Source organism: Pteropus alecto, unplaced genomic scaffold (genome assembly GCF_000325575.1).
Source record: "Pteropus alecto unplaced genomic scaffold, ASM32557v1 scaffold61, whole genome shotgun sequence".
Lineage (NCBI taxonomy): Eukaryota > Metazoa > Chordata > Mammalia > Chiroptera > Pteropodidae > Pteropus > Pteropus alecto.
The window spans coordinates 15,829,759-15,851,397 of record NW_006434835.1 but is presented as its reverse complement, the minus strand read 5'-3'; the positions used below and the strand labels follow the sequence as shown (position 1 = coordinate 15,851,397).

General features: G+C 53.0%; 2 protein-coding genes across 5 annotated transcripts in view; one reads left to right on the top strand and one right to left on the bottom strand.

Annotated features, from left to right (window-relative positions):
• The window catches only part of CUNH2orf70 (chromosome unknown C2orf70 homolog), a 14,416-nt gene extending 1,686 nt beyond the window's left edge, over window positions 1–12,730 (bottom strand). Inside the window, exons 1-3 of the mRNA XM_006910301.1 lie at window positions 12,657–12,730; window positions 1,452–1,725; window positions 128–240 (exon numbers count right to left, since the gene is read on the bottom strand). Coding sequence (XP_006910363.1) covers window positions 128–240; window positions 1,452–1,725; window positions 12,657–12,730 — 461 coding nt within the window. The remainder of the gene's footprint in view (window positions 1–127; window positions 241–1,451; window positions 1,726–12,656) is intronic.
• Window positions 12,731–15,450: 2,720 nt separating this feature from the next.
• Window positions 15,451–21,639, top strand: part of OTOF (otoferlin) — a 90,814-nt gene continuing 84,625 nt past the window's right edge. For 2 of the 4 annotated variants that reach the window (XM_006910298.1, XM_006910297.1), the window contains exon 1: window positions 15,451–15,645. In XM_006910298.1, the coding sequence (XP_006910360.1) occupies window positions 15,567–15,645 (79 nt within the window). In that variant the 5' untranslated portion in view covers window positions 15,451–15,566. The remainder of the gene's footprint in view (window positions 15,646–21,639) is intronic. The other 2 variants (XM_006910299.1, XM_006910300.1) reach the window with 1 other exon arrangement.

Genomic DNA, 21,639 nt, shown 5'->3' with positions numbered 1-21,639 from the left:
TCTGTGACTGTCACCCTCTGCACTGTAAGCTCTTCTCCGTGTGGGTGCCTGCATGCCTGGCCGAGAACAGATGCCTGGTGGACATATGTTTGTTGAATGTGTGAATGAAGGGAGGGCAGGCACTCACAGGTCAGTGGGGATGGGGTACCGTTCCCACTCCTTCACGGGCAGCACGAAATAGGGGACCCGAGGCACCAAGCCTGTCTTGTCTCGATAGTAATTCCGATGCTGCTGTGCCATCTACAGTTCGACCAAAGAAGAGGTGACAGGTCCTTAGTGTGCAGCAGTGACCTCGGGCACCTTGCAGTCCCTGCCTGGCTGTACCCGGGCAGGGGGTGGGGGCCGTCTCCCCTAATGCTCCTGGAGGAGGTCCCCAGCTGGGTGTCCTCTCTGAGTCTCACTTTCCATCTGCCTAATGGGATAATGACACCCACCACACCAGGTTTGCTATGGAGAGTAAATGAGACAAGGGACCAGAAAAGGTAAGGTAAGTGGGGCCAGCTCAGCAGGAGGCACAGGCAAGCTCTCTGGGCTCCCTTCTCATTTTGCTCACTCCTAGACTGGGCACGCTCTGTGTTAGAGCCAAAATGGAGGGCAAAGGCCTTCCCAGGCCCACTGAGACAGTGCCACCGCCCCTGGGGTCCAAAAGCATCAACTTGGTCCTCACCCTGGGGAGGCTGCATTCTCATACAGTTCTCCACCCTGGGGACCGGGAGGCACCTGTGTCCTTGAAATCAGGCGGGAGGGATGTTTGCAAGGGAGGTGAGGGAGAGAGTGAGGTTTCCAGGAACAAGCAAAGAATGAGCTCCTGCCCTCTCTAAGGTAGCTGAGTACCTGTGCGCCCATGGCCCACTGGGACGTGTCTGAACCAAAGCCAGAGGCGGCTTTAAGAGCCAGAGGAACAGGACAAGAACACTGGGCTGTGGGCAGGTCCCCTCCATTTGCCTCTACTCTCGAGGGCTGTTAGGGTCCTGTCTGAAGCTGAGGTCGACTTGGGGCACATCCTCAGAGGCCTATGGAGCAGGAAGTGTCGGGTAAATGAGTACGGTTGAGAGCAGACTTGGGGCAGGAGCCAGGTGGGGGCCTAGTGGGCCTTTGCGCATGTGTGGTTGATCATGGGCATGAAGCTTCGGCCTTTTACTCGGGCAGGGGGTAAGCAAAGGTCCACAGGGCCAAGAGGCCTTAGGGCAGAGGCAAGGGTGGGAACACACCCACAGGCTCCAGCTCTCCCCGCAGTGCGGGGAGCAGGGACAAGTCGCTGGAGCCCTTGGGTGAGGGGAGATTAGGGAAGCAGAATCCTGAGTCCTCCCCCCACCGCCCCTAGCCAAACTCACCGGGTGCCCTGCTGGCTCAGGGGCTCTGAATGAGCAAATGGAGGTGCTCTGGAGGGTAAGAGATCTCCCCTGGCCCCAGCCACCACCCCTCCCCATGGTCGGGGGAAGGGAGCCCACCTGGTAGAAGCGGGAGAAGTCGGTAGAGCGGCCACTGTCCAGGTTGAAGCGGGTGTAGCTGGGGACGTGCAGCCAGCGGTCCCTGGTGCGGGAACGGTCACTGAGCACAAGGTTGGGGTTCGGGGAGAAGATGGTCGGGAAGTGGCCGCCTCTGCTGAGGGCAGTGCGGCTCCTCTCCAGGCCTGCATTGCGGTGGTCCTGGAAGTACTTGAGGGTGGCGGTGCCGTACGGGGAGCCGAAGGAGAAAGCCACACCGGGAACGTGGCCTTGGTACCTGTGGTGGCCGTAGGGGAGGAAAGGGCTCCAGGTCAGTCCCACTGGAGGCCCTTGAAACCTGGGGGCGAGGTCAGTGGGCCTTGTGGGCCACCTCTGGGCCTTGAGAGGCTTCCTAAGGCACACGGCCCGGCTCGGGTCTCTGGCGAAGTACACGTGAAGGAGACGCTGGGTGTCTCCCTCCCCTAAACCTCTCAAATGGTCACGTCTCCAGACCAGAGGCTTTCACAGGGGCCAGAACACCAGGGCTCGGGCCTGACCCCCTCAGCAAGGCTGTAAGCGAATCACTCTCCCTCGATGGCCCTCCATGTACACAGGGGTTGGCCTGAAGGCGCAGAGGCCTCCTGCAGCTCCGAGCTTCTGCAGTTATTTCATTAAGAGGCAGAGAGTGTATAGGCAGTGGAGGCTCAGCAGCGGCACGTGGTGAGTGTCCGAGGCCTGGTCTGGAATGCCGCAGCCTTGCTCCGGCACCACGACCTCACAAGGCACCACCCAGACGGCCTGCAGAGCTTGACGAGGGTCTGGAGCGCCAGCGCCCTCTGTAACCAAGGTGGCCAGTAAGAGGGACCGGAGACTGGCAAGTGGGGACTCTTGGAGACACAGAGAGCACAAGCAGACACAGTATTCTCAAGGCCCCCGGTTAAGTGGGACTCACACAGAGAGCCAAAGACTCGTTTAGGCAAAGCAAGGGAAAAGTCTCGGCTTTGACGAGCGCCAGCGTCCGACAGAGATCCAAGCTTTTCCTGTCAGCACAGCCCGAGGGCTTCCCTTTGCTCCCCACCCCCTGGAAGCTGGCCGTGCTCCTCGTGCTACCATTGAAATGGCTCTTGACAAGGTCACCAGCGACTTTCCTACAGCACTGGACACGGTCGACCGCCTTCTCTCTTCTCGAAGCACCACTCTTGGTATTTATCGTACTGTTATCTCGTTTTTCCTGTTGGTTTTCACCTATATCTCTGACTGTTCCTTGGTCCCCTCCTCATGATGCTCCTCCTCTGCCCATGTCCTCTGTACCACTGAGCTTCCCTGAGACGGGGCATCCGTGCTGGGGCCTTAACCTTCACCTGTGTGCAGATGACCCCTGATCTACATCTCCAGTCCAGAAGTTCCCTCCAAGCTTCAGACTTCTGGAGACAGTTGCACCCAAGACATCTCCCTTGGGTGTTCCCTGGGCACCATCCTCCACCCCCACTTTCCCCAAGAGTCTAGTCCATCTCGTTGAAGACCACCTCCCAGGTGTGCAAGCCGGAAGCTTGGGCACCCATCTCCCTCCGCTGCGTCCCTCACATCCGATCAGCCGCCGGGCCCTGCGGCTCCACCTCCCTGACCTGAGCTCAGGCCACGTGGCCTCGCACCTGGACTGTGGCAGCAGCTTCCAAACTGTGCTCCAACCTCCCACCCACTTCCAGATTTCAACTGGACCGAGCTTTCTAAAGTCAAGTCCTTAGCATGGAGGTCAAGGCCGTCTGTGATCTGACCCTTGCCTCCCTCTCCGGCGTCATCAGCTTCCCTCCGTCCCACCTAGTTCTCTACGTGTAACTGCTTCCCCGCCCCGCTTCTTCCCTCTCTGTTTCTCCCTCCCCTCACCCCTGGGTTTTTGCCTTCTGCCATCAGGAGAGCGAAACCTGTCCACACCCCAAGCCCCTGCTCCTTGCCTCCCAGCACTAAATGGTCCTCTAAGACCTGCCCAAGTATCACTTCTTTGAAGAAGCCTTTCCTTGCTGCCTCTTCTAGGCCCAGGTGGGTCTCAGTTCCCGCTGCCCCTCCTCCGGCCACGTCTCACTAGGTACTGCTTCATCTGCTCACAGCTTTGTCTCCTCTGCGGGACTGAAAGTTCCTTGAGGGCAGAGTCTGATCACGTCTTACTCATCTTTGGATCCCCTGTTCTCAGTACTGGGTCTGGCACTTGGTATGTGGGTGGGTAATGTTTATTAAACAAAGAAAAGGGTGAATGGCTGACGGGCCCACAGTACCAGTGATGTTTACAGTTGGACCTACACATATCGACACCCGAAGACCGGGGGCCACGCTCCAGGGACTTCCAGAACACCTCTTAAGATCGCCCTGCTGTGATGCTTCATGTCTTACTTTCTCTCAGTTCAAAACACTCCCAGGAAAGCTCCAGGAAGTGCGGGGAGCTTCCGGCCACTGCAAGGTCCTGGGCTAGAGAACACAGAGGTGTTTGAAGTCAGTGCTTCCTGTGAGGTCTCAGTCTCCTCACCAAGAGAAGGCGCGTTGGCCTAGAATTCATAACAGTGCATGATTTCCTTCTTTTCGTCTCCAGGTGCAAGGCAAGAAAGCGAAGCGCGGTGATTACTGATGAACCTTCCAAATGCTCTCTACAGAGTCCCTCCCTGGTGCCTGGTCCCACCCGCCCTCAGCAACTGTGCCTTTCAGGAATCCTACAGCGCTTGAAGTAGCCTAAGCCAGCAGACGGAGGAGGGGAGAGCCCCTCCACCAGACTCAGGCCCTCCTCCAGCCTCACCTCTCCTGTCCCTTGGTATCTCTGCTCTTGATACTGACCCTGGTCCTAGCCCTATTCTACCTGCTTCTACCCTTCTGCTGGCTCCTCCCAAGTTCCCTGCTGGTGGTATTATGTCTCCTGCCCTGGAAAGATGGTGGGGCTGGTGAGTGCCTGTGCGTCTGTGGGGTCACCTTGGCCACTTCCAGGACAGAGTCCTCCTCTTTGTCGTGGCTTGCCCTATCCTGAGTCTGGCATTACCCACCTTCCACCACCCCCCACTCACCCAAGGCTTCTCTGCCCCAATCCATCCCTCCCTGTGTCTCTCAGCCTCCATCCTTCGTCTTGGCCACCTGTTATCTCTCCTTCTCTCTCGGCTTCTCCCCTTCTACCTATACACATCGACTTTTTTTTTTTTTTTTGTATTTTTTCCCAGACTGCAAAATTCTGTAGTAAGCCTTGCTTCTTTCTCATGTACCATTCTTTCTCTTCCCTTATTTCTGCGTTTCTCTGAGGAATCCTCCTTACTTTCTCCTTTATTTCTTCCACGCCTACTCTTTCCATGACCTCCCTCAGTCTGACTTCCAACTCACCACCAAAATGAGAACCTGCATTTTTTCATTAAGGCCACATAAGGTCATCCGATTGCCAAATCTAACGTCCTTTGCTCACGCTGTCTCTGTCACATTTGCACTGATGAAGGAACTCATTTGAAAGAAAGATAACTTGAGAAGAAGAAGCAGAGTTCCTGAGAGTTCTTTGTGCTGCGTTTGAGACTTAACAAAAATATGAGTTCGGTCAATCCAGGAACCAAAGCCAAGAGGTAGGTAGGGGGATGCTTCTCCGTCCTGACGAGTCCATCCATGAGGAGGGCTCCCCACAGAAGCATCTCCATCCCCCACTCGCTCTTCCACATGGGAGATGGAGGAACATCCGGCTGGTCGGTTGAAAGGGAAAAATACAAGGCTTGTTGAAGCCTCCCCGCCTCCCCCTTTTCCTGAGAAGCAGGGAAGCGCACAGGGCTCCTCCACGCCATGTTTAGGGCGGACTCGCTCGGCCCCAGTGCAAACTTGCCCTCGTTCTGAAGTTCAGTGTCAGCCTCATTTCCCAATATCAGCGTTCACTCTTTTATCTTATTTCTCAAATGGTTCAGAACATAAGGAATGAAAGAGGTGCCGGTTGTCAGGTGCTGCCAAACCCCAATAAAAAGATAATAAAGCGACAGAATGAAAACCAGAGAAAGGTTATCGGCAGCGTTCTGTATGGCAAAGAGCGTGGCCCAATATCCTGCTGGCCTTGGGTCGTTCAGGCTCAAGGGCAGCTGCCAGCCTTTCTCAGCATGAAAGAACTCAGGAAATAAAGCACCCCTTGCCTCTTGAAAGTAGTGTGACAAAATCCTGCCAACTTAGAAATGATTCAAAAGAAAGAACACGGTAATGCAGAACCTCTGGCAGAATGACTGGGTCAGCTTCAAATCCATTTAAGCACAGAACTAGGAACAGCAACTAGGTGAAGGCTGGTTGCAGAACAGAATGCAAATGTTATACAACCTGTCAAAGTAAAAAATAGTCGAAACAGTAAAAATTGGGGAGCACGTGGAGGGGAGATGGGCGTGCACTTATTAAGAATTTCTAAAGCAGAGTCAACCTATGGCATCTAAAATCGAAACATGTCATTATTTAAAAAAAAAAAATGACTCTAACTCCTTAATGGTTTTTATATTCTCTCTCTCCTTTAAAGGGATCTTTTACGAACTAATATGTCTTGTGATGAATTAGCATTTATCTAAAGTCTAGTTATTTTTCCATTTTACTTTACTCTCTTACTTAACTGAAGATTAAATTTCATGCTTTTCATTTTACGTTAAAATAACAAATACGGTATGATCCTATTTCTGTAAAATTACTTTGTCTATCTTTCTATCCATCCATCACTCATCCATCTCATCTTTTATCTGAATATACACATAAAGAGAAACGTAGAATAAAGTTCATTAAATGCTAACTCTGCTTAATTCTAGGTGTTTAGATTAGTGTGGTATTTTGCTTTCTCTTTATACATGTTTCTTTTTTTAAAAAACAGAGTCAGATGGCATTCAGAGTTATTTTAGTGGGAACCTACTATGTGCTGGCACAATACTAGGTTTCAGGAATTGCAAAGACCTACACTTCTCAGCGACTTAATTCAGTATACGTCTAGTCACGGGGGTGCGTGTGCAGGGGCCGTGCTGGTGGCCAAGCCTCTAATGCTATTTAGGGCAAGCGGGGCAGGCCCATTCCCACCTGGGGTGGTGCTGTTGGTGCAGCTCCATAAAGAGGTTTCCAACTAGGGAGGCTTTGAGGAGGACCTCATTGCGGAGAGGGGCTGACTGGGGTCTGGCTCCCTTCCCCTGCTCATCTTCCAGGTGCTGGCATTGTCCTCTTCTCTTTTCAAGGACAGCCCTCCCTCTGGGGGAGCTCCTCCATGTTAGACTTCCAACACTGAGGACATCCCGATCTGTCTTTGGCTCCAAGCCTTTTCCCGGCTACCGATCCGCACACCCAGCCAGCCACACAGGACTTGCCCAGATGCCACACTGAGCATAAATGAAACTTGTCTGCTCCTGCTTCTAGATAGTCCTGCCCTGGTTAACGCCACCCCCATCTACCAGATTCCACCGGAATCCACCAGAACACCAGGACACCCTGCTGTCCTCCACATCCAGCCTCTCCCTAAGTCTTGCTTATGTTCCCGCGTTAGTCATAACTGTCCTTCTCTGTCTCACTGCTGCAAGCCTCCCTCTTTGCTCACCTGGACAGTCTCGACCAAGTTCGTGTCCTAGATCAAGCTTGTATCCTAGACCAAGCTACTGTCCTAGACCAAGCTTGTGTCCTAGACCAAGCTACTGCCCTAGACCAAGCTTGTGTCCTAGACCAAGTTTCATCCCTTCCAGACTGCCATCCACACTGATGCCAGAACAATCTTTCCCAAACACAGGTGCTCTACGCCCTGGGATCCCACATGCTCTCGATGCCTCCAAGCCTTCACACGCATTTCCTCGCCCGGAATGCCGCACCTCTGCCTGCCCCTCGGGGCACTCCCCACTCACGCACAAAGCCAGAGCTCCCTGCCGCCTGCCCTGACCGCACACCCTCTACCAGAATCTCCACTTCACAGTAGTATTATCACCCTTCATCCCCCACAGATCCATGTTAGTTCATTTCCTCTGCTAATCTGTGTTCTCCTTTCTCCCCGGCACCTACACAACACCTGACACGTGACAAGGGCTCAGTAAATGTTCACTGGAGGAGGCAGAGGTCCAGAAACCTGGGGGCACCAGGTCCTGGAACGCCGTTTTCAAAGGGACTTGGCATTGTCTCAAAGCATCCCACCCACAGGGGCGGTTGCGCTCCTCCGAAGAAAGTAGCTATAGAAATGTGACGTGTCCTTGTGATTCTTCTCTTCGCCACCCCCATGCTCTCTGCCATGCTCCTCCTCTGCTCCCTGCCTTTCCACCTGCTCTGAATGCCACGGTATTTGCATTCCAATAGACTAGAAGCCATCTCCTCCGCAGTCCTCTGAGGTTCCGCCTAGATCCCAGAGTCGTTCAGAACTTGCTGCTCAGAGAGGGGCGTGTGTACGAGCGTGCATGTGCAAACGTTCACGCTTATTTAGCACTCAGCGGGCGGGCCTTGGCTAGCAAGGTCTGTTTTTTGTGTGCACGTGCCTTTGTGGGCCTTGAGCACGACCGCACGCAGTCCTGCGGTAGAGCCTTCCGAAGGCCCGTCTCGTTGGTCGTGTGGCAGGCGAAGGTGGAGAGGGACAGAAGGGAATGGCAGGTCTCATAATGGGGCACTGAGCAGTCCTGGCGTCGCCACCACACCTCCTCTGTGGTCCTTCCGATGCTCCCGGGCCCCTAACCCACACCACACGAGCTAGGAGACAGCGCTCAGCCAGGCCCTGGGCAGTGATCACAAGGGCACCCTAAAGTCTATCGTGGTTACCGTGTGTGGAGGGAGCAGTCTCTCTCCGCCTCTTAATAGCACTGGTTGGCCCCATCGCTAACATGAAAATTAATTACCCTGAGCTTTCAGGGATCCCATGAGCAGCCCGATTAACTAATTAATTTGCGACTATTTCACGTGTCCTCATTCCACATGCACCTTCTTCTCCACAACACTTGGTGCTGAGCACACTTCTGCTCAGGTTCTTCCCCTGGGCAGAAACCCTCCTATGAAATTAAGAACGAACTAGCCATGCCTTCAAGGCCCTGCTTGACACAGGCCTCACTGTGCGGGATGTCTTCCCAGTCTTATCCACTTTCAGGCACAGTTTTTCCACTCAAGGCAAACAGGCCATTTATTGCTTTGGAAATATCTCCTACCGGCACCTCCACCCCAAGCTTTCCTCAGGCCATCCCTCCGTCCAGGAGACGCTGCTCTCCTCCTCTGCCCTCGCTGTGACCTTATCCATTCTTCAAGGAATATTGCAAATACCCTCTTTCTGTGGAACCTTCCCTGACCATCCCCGGGCCGTGCCTGTCCCCTCTACTGAACTGTCTTTGCTCTTTGTGCCTCTGCTACATCTCAGGTCACATTCTGCTCTGTTGTAACTACTTGGGCCCCTAGTATATTCTTTCTCTCTGAATTATAATCTCTGTGGGAACAGAGAGCTGTGTTCTACCCATATCTTTATTCCTGGAACTCCTGGCACTCAGTAGATACTCTGTAAATACGTGTTGAATTGAACTGACACATGGAGCACATTTTTAAGGGCTGATGATTCTTCTAGAGAGAAGGAAGGTCCCTATTACAAAACGCAGATCTCCGGGAGTCCTGACCCCCTGTTTTTAGGAAGGCTCTCAGGGTTGTGTCAGAGGCATAGGTTACCTATCTGAGCACACAGAGTCTCCTCCTGGGAAGATAGCCTTTGCTTCAGACCTCAGGATGCACTGACCTGTCTTTGGGGCCACACCTCTAGTGCCAGAGTCTGGGCTGAAATGGAAGGGGCTTCAGAGATGCAGCTGCCACTCCCCTTGCCTGCACCTCTCTCACCATGAGAGATGAGGTCTCAGGCTTGAAGAAGCTGGCAGGAGCAGGCGGAGGTGTGCTAGGGGCAGTTTGTATCAGCCCAGACAGTCTCAAGAGAGCAGATTGCTAAATTTTCAGGATTTGTGTAAGCCTGTTGTTAAACAAGCCAGTATTAAAAATTAAATTACATAAAGTTACAATTAAAGAAATGTTATTAAAAACAAAGATAATAAGTACTCAAAACTCATCACTTCCTAATTATTTATGCATTTCATTATTGTCTGTGTTCTGGAGGTAATTTTCTTCTATTGTATCTGTATGGTGGAATTATTATATGGTGCTGTGCTGCTCTGAATCTCTTCCCAAATCTCCATTCAGTGATGTCATGTGGATACCTTGGAATCAGCTGTGGTGGGAGTATTTAGAGCACAGATATGAGTGAAAGCTACAAATTAAGACTCCAGAGAGTGGGTTGTTAAACATTTACCGCACACCACTGGGTGTTGCATGTCTATTGAAGGAGACACAGAGGGTGGGTCCACCCTCTTAACAACAGCAAGTGTGGAGTGCACCGATTTTAGGGCCCTGAGGCCCCCGAGATCCAAGCTTAGCTCAGCGGCTGACATAGGCACAGCTGCCATTCCGGACAGATGGAGGGAGGGGCTGGATGCAAGTTCCCCTGCCCTCCCTCCTGGTGAGAGCCGCCAGGCAGGAACTGTGAGCCTCGGGGGCAGTAGTAGTCTGGGCTTAAGTGCACAACAACAGGTCAAGTGTTTGCACTGGGAGCCCAGCGAGGTGAGGGAGACAGGGAGCAAGGGGATGGATGCCACCCAGATCCAACCTACAAGCAGGAGGCACAGAGTCTCACTAAGGCCAGTCTTATCCCTTAAAAAGGCTTTACAATCTCAGGGACTCTGACCCAAGAGGTCTCTGCTCACTGCAGGGATGGTACACAGGCCAGAGAGTGGCAAGATGCCTGAGGGCTGTGCCAATGACAGCAGCAAGGGACCACAGGGAGCACCCTGGCCAGCTAGTCTGGAGACCAGCATCCTGTTTCCCTTGGTACCTACAGTCAGTCCTTGAATGCTGCAGAGATCTAATCAAGGAGAAGAACTAACCATTGGAGACTGGAGAGAACAGGGTGTTGAAATCACAAAGACCCAACAGGGCAACTTGCTAAATGACCTTGACCCAGCTGCTCATTTCTCATCTGGAGTATGGTAAAGGTTTATTTTTAAGTTGGTAAAAGTCCAGAACAGCACCTACCTGGCACATAGTAGGTGCTCATGGAGGGGCAGGGCAGGGCTCACAGTGCTACCGTGGAATGTCAGGAACCTGGTTCCAGCATAGCCCTTCTATCACAAGCTAGGGGCTCTAGCAAGTCCCCTCCAGACCTCAGAGACTGCGTCTGACGGGATGGGCTGGATTACTTAATCCCCTAGGTCCTTAACATCATGAATATTCTCTGCCTCTATGAATAAAACTGGTAAGGGAGATGATATGAGTGTCAGAAGAGACTGGCTATGCTGAAAATCCTGTGATTAATGTTTGAAAAGACACACAAAAATAATAATTATCCAAGTGTGGCAGGGACGCTTGGATTCTTTCATTAAGTTAACAACGTTGCCAGTGAGGTAGCATTTAGAAACATAAGACAATTCAATTCATTCCTCATTGATGGGGATCTTTACGGAGAGCAAACCCCTTCCAGAAAATTCCAGCCAAGAAAGCAGCAAATCCAGGCTCAGCCTTGTTTATGATTCACTTGTTATCACAATTTCTAGATCAATCACAGGACACGTTGCTCCAAGGGAACTGCAAACAAGTAGCATGGATACAGAAGCATCTGAGATGCTTCTGAAACAATCCCCCCCCCACACACACACATATTTAAACAGAGTGGAGGAACCCACTGGGGTGGGTTAAGCTCTAACTGAAGGCTGTGGGGGGCTTAAGGAAAAAATATATCAAGGTATGAAGTCAAACCTCATGACACACACCCAGAATGTGACCTATGTAAACACTATCCAAGGCTGCAAAGACGGATTTAAACTAAATCGTACTGGGAACCCCTCAAAGGCAGCCCCCCCACCTCCACTTTTGTCTTAACACAACATCTGGCACATCCCAAGCGCTCAACCTGTTTTTATCAAACGAATGCCTAAATAAATGAAAGAATTATAGGAGACTGTGACTTGGTAAGTCAGCTTTGTCTGATGGGAACCTAAGTAACTTTTGAGCTCTCCAAGGTCCTGCCCACAAGTAGGCTGAATTAAAACTGCAGCACTAGCCCCTAGGTTACTGCACTACCTCTATGGGCAGAAATGATGTTAATACTACAGCTCCCCAATGTCTTGCTTATCCTGCTTCAAAACAATCCAAACTTAATACAAAATATACCGTGAGGTCTTGTCTTCATTTTGCAGTCTGTTCAGTTTGCAAAGGAGAGCATGTGGGGTTTTTCTGTTTGTTTTTCCGTTTTGTTTTGTTTGTTTGTTTTTTACCCCCAGGAAGACTTGCCTACAGAACTCTCAAGATATTAATTTCATTTTTTTGCTCATTCATTCATTGATTCATTTTTTACAGATGTGCTTCTACTGTGCAGGTTGCTTCTCAGAATCCAGCCCCTGCCCTCAATGCTCGTGTTCCACAAGGAGAGGTAAGAAGATCTTACTCCCCAGAAGAGGAGGTTGGGAGTGGAAATCTCAAGACACTTCGGGAGAAAGGGCAGGAAGGAAACAATCAGACTTGCGTCTTGGATGTTTGGAGTTGGAAAACATTCAGAGGGAAAAAAAATGGTAGGTTTGACTCTGCATCTGAAAATGCTAATGGCAAAGCAGCTCGGGGGCCTGGGAAGCTTTCGAAGCCAGCATTCTGTGGGAGAACCGAAGGCAAGCCCCGGGGTAGAGCACGCTGCTGAACATTGCTGCCTGTCCTGTCTTGCCAGATTCTTCGAGCCTCGTCCCCAGGCGCCCACCCAGTTTCCTTTACTTCTTCAAACGACAAACACTAATGCTGCGCGAATCCTGGGTACCCTACACTGTGCTGAGGACCGAAGAACCTACTCCCTTCTCGGTGACTCCACACCTTCTCGCTCCTGCCTGGGTGTCTCCGAACTCCACCTCCGCACGGTGTCTGTCTCCTCCCCCTTACCCAGCCCCCATCCACTGGAGGTTACGTTATCCCTGGCTGGGTGTATTCTTCACTCACTAGGGACCAACTTTTTTACCAAGGGAGATCTGGAGAGCCCCCTCCAGCACCCAGCCACTGCCTGTTCTGAGGGCGCAAATCCTAGGAAAATCACCGAGCTAGGTGAAAAATTGGCACCTCGGGTTCCTTCAAACCCCAAAGGCTCAGGGGCGGAATTTCGAGGACCCAGGAGGGTTCTTGAGAAAGGGGAAGGGAGGGGGCGCCCCAGGGGCCCCGACAGGCAGGTTCAGCCTGGGGGTGCGGCGGTCTTACCCGGGCATGAGGGCAGGGGGCACGTAGGCGGCATTGAACTCGGTCAGTAGGGTGCCCGCGCTGCGGGAGGCCATGGTGGGTGCGGCGAGCGCGCAGCGAGCCCTGCGTTCTGGCGCTCCCCGCGGGATGGTCAACAGCCCGGGTCACCAGGCAACCGCGAGCCTGGCGACGCCAATGGAGCCGCCCAGCCGCCGCGTTCTGGGGCCCTGCGCCCCCCTCGCAGTCCGCTTCCTGGAGCAGCCTGCTGGAGTGCTCTCCTGGGGGACCCCCTCCCGCCCCCGCCACCGCAAACCGCCGCCTCCACCTAAGCTCAGCTTTCACATTTAGAAATAGGCTGATCTCTAGGCTCTGCTGCGGGGCGTCCTGTCGCTCAGATGCGGGATGGAGTGAAAACTCGGTGGGAGGCTGGGTGGGATGCGCCCTTGGCCTTCTGTCAGCTGCAGGACTCGAGGTGGCCCGGCTTGAAACGCCCTCGCTTTGGCAGCGAGGCATAAAGCAGCAGCTTCATCAAGGCTCAGCTGCGATAGCCTGAATGGGGCCCCAGGAGTCATCGCTCCCCGATGCTGCCCGCTGAGCCCCAGTTCCGCAAGAGGATAGTTTTTCACTAATCTCCCTTCTCTCCCTGGGACTTCTCACCTTGTCTTGCCCCAAAACTACTCCTTGAGAGTGGTTTATAAGTAAGGGGCAAATGTAGATAGTGAAAATGTCAGGGCGTATGATTTATATTTGTCCCCAATTCCGCAGTTTAGTCCCACCTAAATCTACAGGGTTGGTGTGTTTGCCCCAAGCGCAAACCTTGGGAAGGTCCCAGTGAGGGTTCCTTTGTAATAATGCCTCCATCCTATAACTGCTTGGTACCCTACATTCGGATTTCTCCAGTGACCCTCACACAAGCTCTGGGCTATGTGTGGGCTAGGGCAGGACCTTAGGCCTTTAACTGGGGGGTGAAGATGTGGTGACAGCCTCCAAAGCGCCATGCTGTTTGTGACTCGGATCCAGACCTTCCTTCTCAACAACCCTAGAAGAGTCCTGGTACCCCCCAAAAACAGCCTGCAGTTTACCCTTGTCCTTCACAGTCTCATTTCTCTGTCAGATGAGAAGTATTATTCTTCACAGTTTGACTCTAAATGGCAGCTGGTGAAGACTACAGACACTAATGAGCTCACGGGCTGCAGTTGCAACCAGAATTCTCAAAAGGCTTTCTCTGACAGATAATGATGGAATCGAGAGGAGCCACGGGCTTCCGTGAGGCTCAAGAAGCAGCAAAATCGAGGCCTGGGGAGGAAAAAGAACTGAAGGGGAACGAACGTGTGGTTGCAACAAACGAGGTGGAAAGAATCCTCCCCTGTCCTTCAAAATGCAGTCATAGCTGTATATTTCTAAACCCTCTGTGCTGAGAATGGGCTACAATAATAAAAACATTTGTAAAAGCTGTAAAAGAACAACCCTCAGTTCAAGCGTGCCATACTCTGGGAAGGCGTTTCTCATGACCTCCCGCCTCCCGGATAAGGCTGAGTGCCCACTCTGTCCCCCCCTTCATGGCTTCTGACCCATCACACTGCGTCTCCTGGTCTGTGTTTTAGTCCCCCCACCTCTGGCTGCTTGAGGTCCGAGAAAGCAGGGTGGGATAGGGGTGTTTCGTGCAGAGCAAAAAATAAGAGCTAGGCTGCAGCTGGCTCTGCAAAGCCTCCAACTCAGAGAATCACAAGCCCCAGGGTCGCTTGCCCTGTGAGCCCTCCTGGGAAGTGTTGCTGGAAGAAAGAAGCGGGCAGCTCTCCTTTGCTCCTTGGAGATTCTGCCACCAACATCCTATAGCAGCTGCTCCAGCCTGTCTCGCCATCCCCAGCCTTTTTCATCCCCAGGTCCTAGCATGGCTAAGTCAGCACCTTGGACCTCAAGCATTGTCCTTAGTAGAACATAAGCTTCTGAAGCATTCACAGTCACGCATCTCCAGTCATGCTCGGCCTGGCTTCTGAGCTCCCCTCCTACAGCACCTCCACCCTCCCAGGTCCAGTGATCCCGAGGCAGCAGGGCAGAACCCAGCCTCTTGGGGGTAAATCTCTGTGAGCGCAGATAGGGAAATACATTCCCTTTTTCTCTTAGGGCTCTCGTTTCTGAGGGACTGGCCACCAGGCACAACCTGGATGTTATCTGGTAGACGCTGATTTTCCAGCTGGGGGACCCTGGGTTAGGATTTCTACATGGCATAGTGTGACCCATCCAGAGCAGCCAAGCCTGACCCATTCAAGTCTTGTGGGCACCAGCAGTCCTGGTGGCCAACTTGACTATGGGGGGGGGCGGCATGCATCACCCAGAAACACCAGTGTAACAGTTCAGTATCCTGTGCACACAGATCATTGAAGTTCCTTCTTTCCCATGGGAGGGGTTGCTCCCAGCCACAGGTCCACCCCTTTCCGCACTCATGCCCACTCCTACCTGCCCACTCCTGTGGCAGAAGAGCTCCCCTAACAGGGTGAGGGGGAGCCCTGCTGAGAGGTGGGCAGGCAGCTGTGCTCCAGGAGCTAGAAGACACCTGAAGCTGGGCAGGGCTTTATCTGGGAGCAGGCGGCTGCTGAATAATGGATTCTGACTCTATGTCTGCACTCCCAGGCTGCACGCTGGGTACACAACCACACACACACACACACACACACACACACACACACACACACACACGGATACGCGCTGGGCTGATAACTCGGAGGGGTGGGAGCTGGCAGGGCTGTGAGTCTCTGTGAGTCGCTGGAAGAAGCAGCTCCACTCGGTTGCCTTGGTCTCTGTGGGCAGCATCGGAGGGGGCTCAGAAGGAGGAGGCAGCAGCAGAGAGGAGGGAGGCGTGTGAGCCACATTGCTGGGCTCGCTCGTTCCCAGCTGCTCCTGCCTGGCAGTGCCCAGGCTCTCCACATCAGCATGGCCCTGCTCGTCCACCTCAAGACGGTCTCGGAGCTGCGGGGCAGGGGTGACCGGATCGCCAAAGTGACTTTCCGAGGTAGGGAAGCCCCTGTCTTAGGGGGACCCCAGCTCTGGGATTAGGGCAGGGCAAGGAAAATGGATGGGAAAAGTTCTAGCTGGGCTGGAGCAAAGAGGCTTTTCACGGACAGCCATCTGCCCCTGGCCTGACTGGCCATTGTGATTTTTTGAAAATCAGGGACCCCCATGTTCCATGTCCACATCACCATCTCTTCCTGCATTTGCCAATGTGCCAGTGCCCAGGTGCAGTGCAGAGCCCTGTGCCTGCAAGGGGTTCTGGGGAGGCAGAAGTGAGGACCCACCCTGGGCTCAGGGGGACCCAGGGCTAAGGGGCCCAGCCCTTTGGAACCTCCTTGGGCCCTCGCCCTCTTTTCCTCTCCCTCCCAAAGGTTGGTTTCCTTGGGCACGGGGCAGGGATGGGATCTGCAGCCTGGAAGTCTCAGGGCGGCTCTTAGAAACCAGGCAGCCAGTAGCTCTCTAGGCCCCATCATGATGGAGATACTGTGGGCTCCCCGTAGATCTATCTTGGGCAGGGATCCTGAACCCACTAGTCTCCCTTCTGTCAGGTCTCTGCCTGCCCTCCTTCCCACTTATGCATCCAGTGACCATTTACTATGATCTATGTTCCAAGGCTGGGCGCTGAGCATGACCCATGCTCTGCCCTCAAGGAGCCCATATCCGCTGGGGTAGGAGGACCAATAGGCAGACAATTACTACAGGTGTGTGCGGGGACAAGTGCAGCATGCAGACTACAGAAGCAGCATCCTGACCCAGGCTAGTGGTCAGGGAAGGCTTCCAGGAAGAGGTGATACCTCAGCTGAAACCCAAGGGACCAGCAAGAGGGAGCAAGGCGAGGAGGTGAAGACAGAACAGGCAGAAGGGGCAGGATGCCCAAGTCTGGAAAAGGAGCTGAAATGCGGGAACACAGAAGTTCCATGAGGCAGGAGCCCAGACTGGGTGCAGACACTGAGGTGGTAGAGACAGGCAGAGCCAAGGAGGCACGTCTGCCTTTACCCACAGGAGGTGGGCTGCCCCCGAAGGCCAGACCAGGTTTACCTCTGCTTTTTACTCACCTCTGCCTCTTCCTCACCACAGCCCAGCCCTCTGGGCAAGGGGCATCTCAGGCAACCTTTGACCAAAGGCCAGAGTACCCTCTAGACATGGCCTTTTCACCCCACAGATGGGTCTGAGGGTGGGGTGGGGATGGGAGAGTTGGGGAGGAGCTGGGAGAACAAAGTAAGTATCGGGGCCCTGGCCAGACACATGCCCGCCTCTGCGTCAGGAAGGAGAGGTGAGGCCATGGTGCAGCCTTCCCTAGGACTTCTAGCAGCAACTCTGGGCACCACGTCACCCCCTCAGCTGCCAGCTCTGAGCAGGAGGCCCTGGGTGGTCTACACTGTGGCCTGTTGTGCATAGGGACAACAGCAGTCGGGGGTTGCTGTGTCCCTGCCGGCCGTGGGGACAGGAGGGGGAGGTAGGCTGCCTGTTGCTTTCCACACCAGCCCGATGACTGCTTTCTCTGAAGCACCCTGGATCCTCCGCATGCCACCTGTCGGCTCAGCTGGCTTTAGAAAAAGCAAGTGTGTCCTTTCATCTGTGAAATGTGTCCTTGTGTTGGACAGACAGCATAGTATTTGGTTGTTTAGCAACAGGTCGCTATGTTTCTGCATCTGTGACAGGACAGTCCCGGACTGCACAAACCAGCCCATTTGCAGGCAGAAAAACCAAGGTCAGTCATAAAGAGATCTGCATGGCAGCAGTGGAGGGGCTGAGGCACGATGGCTCCAGCTCACAGGACCTCGCCCTGGCGGCTCAGTCCCCTCAAGCCCCTTTATCTCCTCCTGGTCAGCTGGGGCGAATGCCCCGCCTACCTAACGCCCACCGTTTCCTTTGAGCCGTGGGGCTTTCCCTCCAACCTCAAATGACCACATGAGGATTAGTCTCTTTGCAACCTGTGTCCTCTGGATTGAATGGAGAAACCCACTTCCAAGCTCTGTGTCTGCACAGGTGGCCACAGGCAGAGCCCAGGGAAGGGCGCTGGGCAGATGGCAAGCAATTTTCCAGAAAAACTCCTTTATAACAACCAGAGAAGCCTCAGCCATTCACCTGCTGCAGCCAGCAACTGACAACAATAGTCATTCAAAAGACCAATCCTAACAATAATTTAGAAGGAACCAACCCTTCTAGAAGGTTCCAAGTCCTCTGGCACACACAAATATGCTTGAAAATGATGAACAGTCAGAGGTTCCCCTAATCTCATGAGTGAAACTCATTCCAGATAGGGAGAGGGAGCCCTGAGCGCGTTGGGCCTGTGGGCAGTGGCCCAGGTAGACCAGACGAGCTGGTTGAAATGCAGCTCCACTCTGTGTTGTGCCAGCCAGGACACTTAGGAAGGAGCCCTACGGGGCTGTGATAGAAAAAGCTCTAGGTATGGGACCAGAAGCCCTGGGTCCTACTTGGGTCCTGCAACCTACTTGGCCTCTCTGACCCTCAGTTTCCTCATCTGATAAAGTGAGTATAATAGCAGTGTGCCTCTCTTCATAAAATAATATATTAGCATTAACATGGTTCCTGACACCTAAAAGGTACTAAGGAAGTGGTATTTGAAAGAGTCAGAGGAAAGAACCCTGAAATAACTGATGTGTTTGTGGGGCGGCCGTACCGGTTCTCCTTGGGGCAGGCCCCCCAAGACCTCTGTCCCTCCTCTTTTCCTGCCACCCCAGGTCAGTCGGCTACACCATTCTCAGGCTGCTCAGCGCATACTACCCAGCTCCGTGCCTAGCTCTTTACTCTTACTGCCCCAAAGAGCCACTCCTAACCTAGTCCTGCACTCATTCATTCATTCATTCATGCATTCATTCATTTGCTGAACGTGCTAATGTTTGTAGAAGGCCTGAGACCCTGGGAATGAAGAAGACACAGCCCCTGCCCTGCAGGATCAGATAGGAGACTCCAGAAGGCCTGGTCCCCAGTCCCTCACACACGCAGGTCACAGAACCTCAGGGCCTCGGCTTCCCATGAACAAGATGAGACAATGGTCCCTGTTTAATGCAGAGACCTGCAGTCAGAATCAGGAGTGGGCCGTCTGAGAAGGAGCCATCTTAACCACAGATTGCTATTCAAAGGGAGGTGGTATTAGCTTAGGATTTGTCCTTTTCAACTCCTAAAACACTTCTCAGCATCAATCAGAGCCACAGACTACAGGGCGGGAAGGGTCTCTAGTTCCTCTAGTCCAATCTGAGGGGTGCCCGGGCTGTCAGGGAACCCAGTGACGGACCCTCTGGGCCAGCTCTGTGATCTCTCCTTACTCTGCATCCCTGAGGTTTCTCGCCAAAATACTGGGTTCAGGGATTTGATGTGTGAGATGGGTGATGTCTGGAGGCTGGATCCGATCTCCACTTAATTCTCCTGAGCTGGGAATTGGCACAACGATCCCCTTTATCAAGGTTTCCCCCTCGGCCTGGCTGACTTTCCCTCCTTACTCTTCTTCCCGCTCCGCCCCACTGTGTTCTCACGACATCATCGAACTTCCTGCCATTCCCCCAAAGACCGCCAAGCCCTGTAGAGCTCCAGGCCTTGAGACATCCCCCCATCCTCCACCCCGAGAACTCCTATTAATTCTGTTCATCCTTCAAGGCTGAGCTTATATGTCACCTCCTCGTGAAGCCTTCCCCCTCCCTTGCAGTACTGTGTACATGCTCTCCCACAGCTCAGCTAGGGCGCTTTGTGCTTTAGAAACTGCCCCAGTTCTGCGTGCCGGCCGCACTAACATGCAAGCGTCCTCAAGACAGGTTCGATCTCAGCTATCCTAACGAGCCCCCTGCTGAGCACGGGCCCTGGTCATCCAAATGAATACCAAACGGTTTCTGTCTTGGAGACAGTCACTCATTAGTGGGTTTAAATTCTGCTGTGGCACTGCCACCCTTTGGCTCAGTTTCCCAACTGTGAACCCCACCCACCCTATTTCTATGCAAGGGGCATCAGGGACCGGAAGAGGCCTCGAAAGCTAAGAATCAAAACTCTGGCCCTTACTCCTTCCATTGACCTCCCAGCCCAGGGGATCTTCCAGGACCACAGAGGGAGGCTGACCTCATCCTCTAGCAAAGGCCAGAAGCAAGAGGAGCTGCCTGTGGCCCCACACTGTCACTGAATGGACACTTTCCGAGCATCGCTAAGTACAACGCAGGGTACCGGGTGGAGTTTAAAATGCAAACCAGGGACTCAGAACCTGATAGGGAAGAAAAAACATGTGTGGACCTAATGGAGAAACATTTTCGGAACCGGGAGGGCCAAGGTGTGCTTAGGGGTAGGACACACGTGTTCGGTGGATGACCGCTTACTTCGGCTACAGAGATCAGCAAAGGCTTCAGTAAAGGGGCAGAGGAAGAGGAAGAGGAGGGGAGGAAGATGAACTTAAGCTGGAGATGCAGAAGAAGGGATGAGGCCATTCTGGGTGAGGGGCTGACAGGGCCACAGGCCAGGGGAAGGCAGTCCCAGTTAAGCACAATGACAGGGAAGCTACTGGGTTTGGCTGGAGCAGAGGCTTCGGGAAGTGGGGAGGGAGGGAGGGAGATGAGCCAGGAAAGGAGCATGGGGTGGGGTGGAGATGACTGTGTGCTGGGAAGGGGCTAGGCCCCCAGCCTGGGCACTGGGGCAAAATTCCCCCTACTGCTGGCTGCGAGGACCACCTCAGACTTGAAATTAGATTTATTTTCCCCATTAGAATGGAGGAGCGCTCCCTCTTGATGATCATATAACTTCTATCTGAAGATGTCTGCCATCCCTGGTGAAGGAGGCAGAATATCTCAGTGCTCCCAGCCCCGAGATGCTCCTGGGATGCCCGGGCCTGTGTGTGCACTTGGCCCAGCCCAGCACTTCCTCTCTGTGAGGATGGAGGGTGGGTGTTGGCCCCGCTGAAGGCAGCAGGTAGTGGGGACCTATAGGGTAGCCTCTGCAGCGCACAGCTGGCTGTGGACACAGCTCCGTGCTTTCGCTGTCCCCCGAGGGCTGTGCCCTGCCTCCTTCTCTTTGCAGCGAACACAGGCCCCTCACCACCCAGGGGATCTTCTCCGCCTGAAGCCCCAGGTGATAAATGTCCCCCTCCCACTCGGTTCGGTTCGAGCTGGTGAGACCTGGGGGAGCAGGCAGAGCCGCTGAAAATTCCCCAGGCTTTTCCTGCTTTGATGAGATGAATGTGTTTTCGTGATATGGAAATGACCAGAAAACCGTCTTCTGTGGAGCTGGAAATGTGCTCAAGAACAGACTTGCAAATCATTTCCCTGAATTGCAAAGCCCTGGTTATCTTATCCACCTTTCCTGAGAACATAAAAGCTGCATCCCTCCCACCTATTCCTATCCTTGGGTTTCATCTTAAAAAAAAAAAAAAATTACCTTTTTATAACGGAAAACCTCAGCTATAGACAAGAGTAAGGAGAATAGTATAATGGCCCCCAAGTTCTCCCATGTAGTCTTAACAACCGTCAACTCCTGGCCAATCTTGTTTCGTTAATACCCCATCCTACTCCCACACCCCTAATTATCTGGAAGCAAATCGCAAACACCATACTATTTCATCTATAAATATTCAGTACATAGCTATAAAAGATAAAGCCTCAAAAAAAAACCCACATATTTTATAAGTCCTAAAAAATTAGTAATTCCTTAATACTATCAGATATTCAGTTTGTGATCAAAATTCTAATTGTCTGGACCATGTCAAAAAATGTTTTCCCATGCATTAAAAGCTACATTTTAATGCGTTTGATAAGTCAAATATTAAATCATTTATTCACCCATCCTTCCATTCATCCAGGCAACAATATTCATTGAGGGCTAGCTATGTGCCAGGTGCTTTTCTAGGCACTAGGATGACAGCAATAAATGAGACAGACATGGTCCCTGTCCTCAAGGGAAAGATAGTCATTGCATGAGTCACTGGGAATGTGATGAGTTTTCTGGAAGGGGAAGTACAGATGCAAGACAGCAGGAGGCAAGGGAAGCCCATGGACCAGGA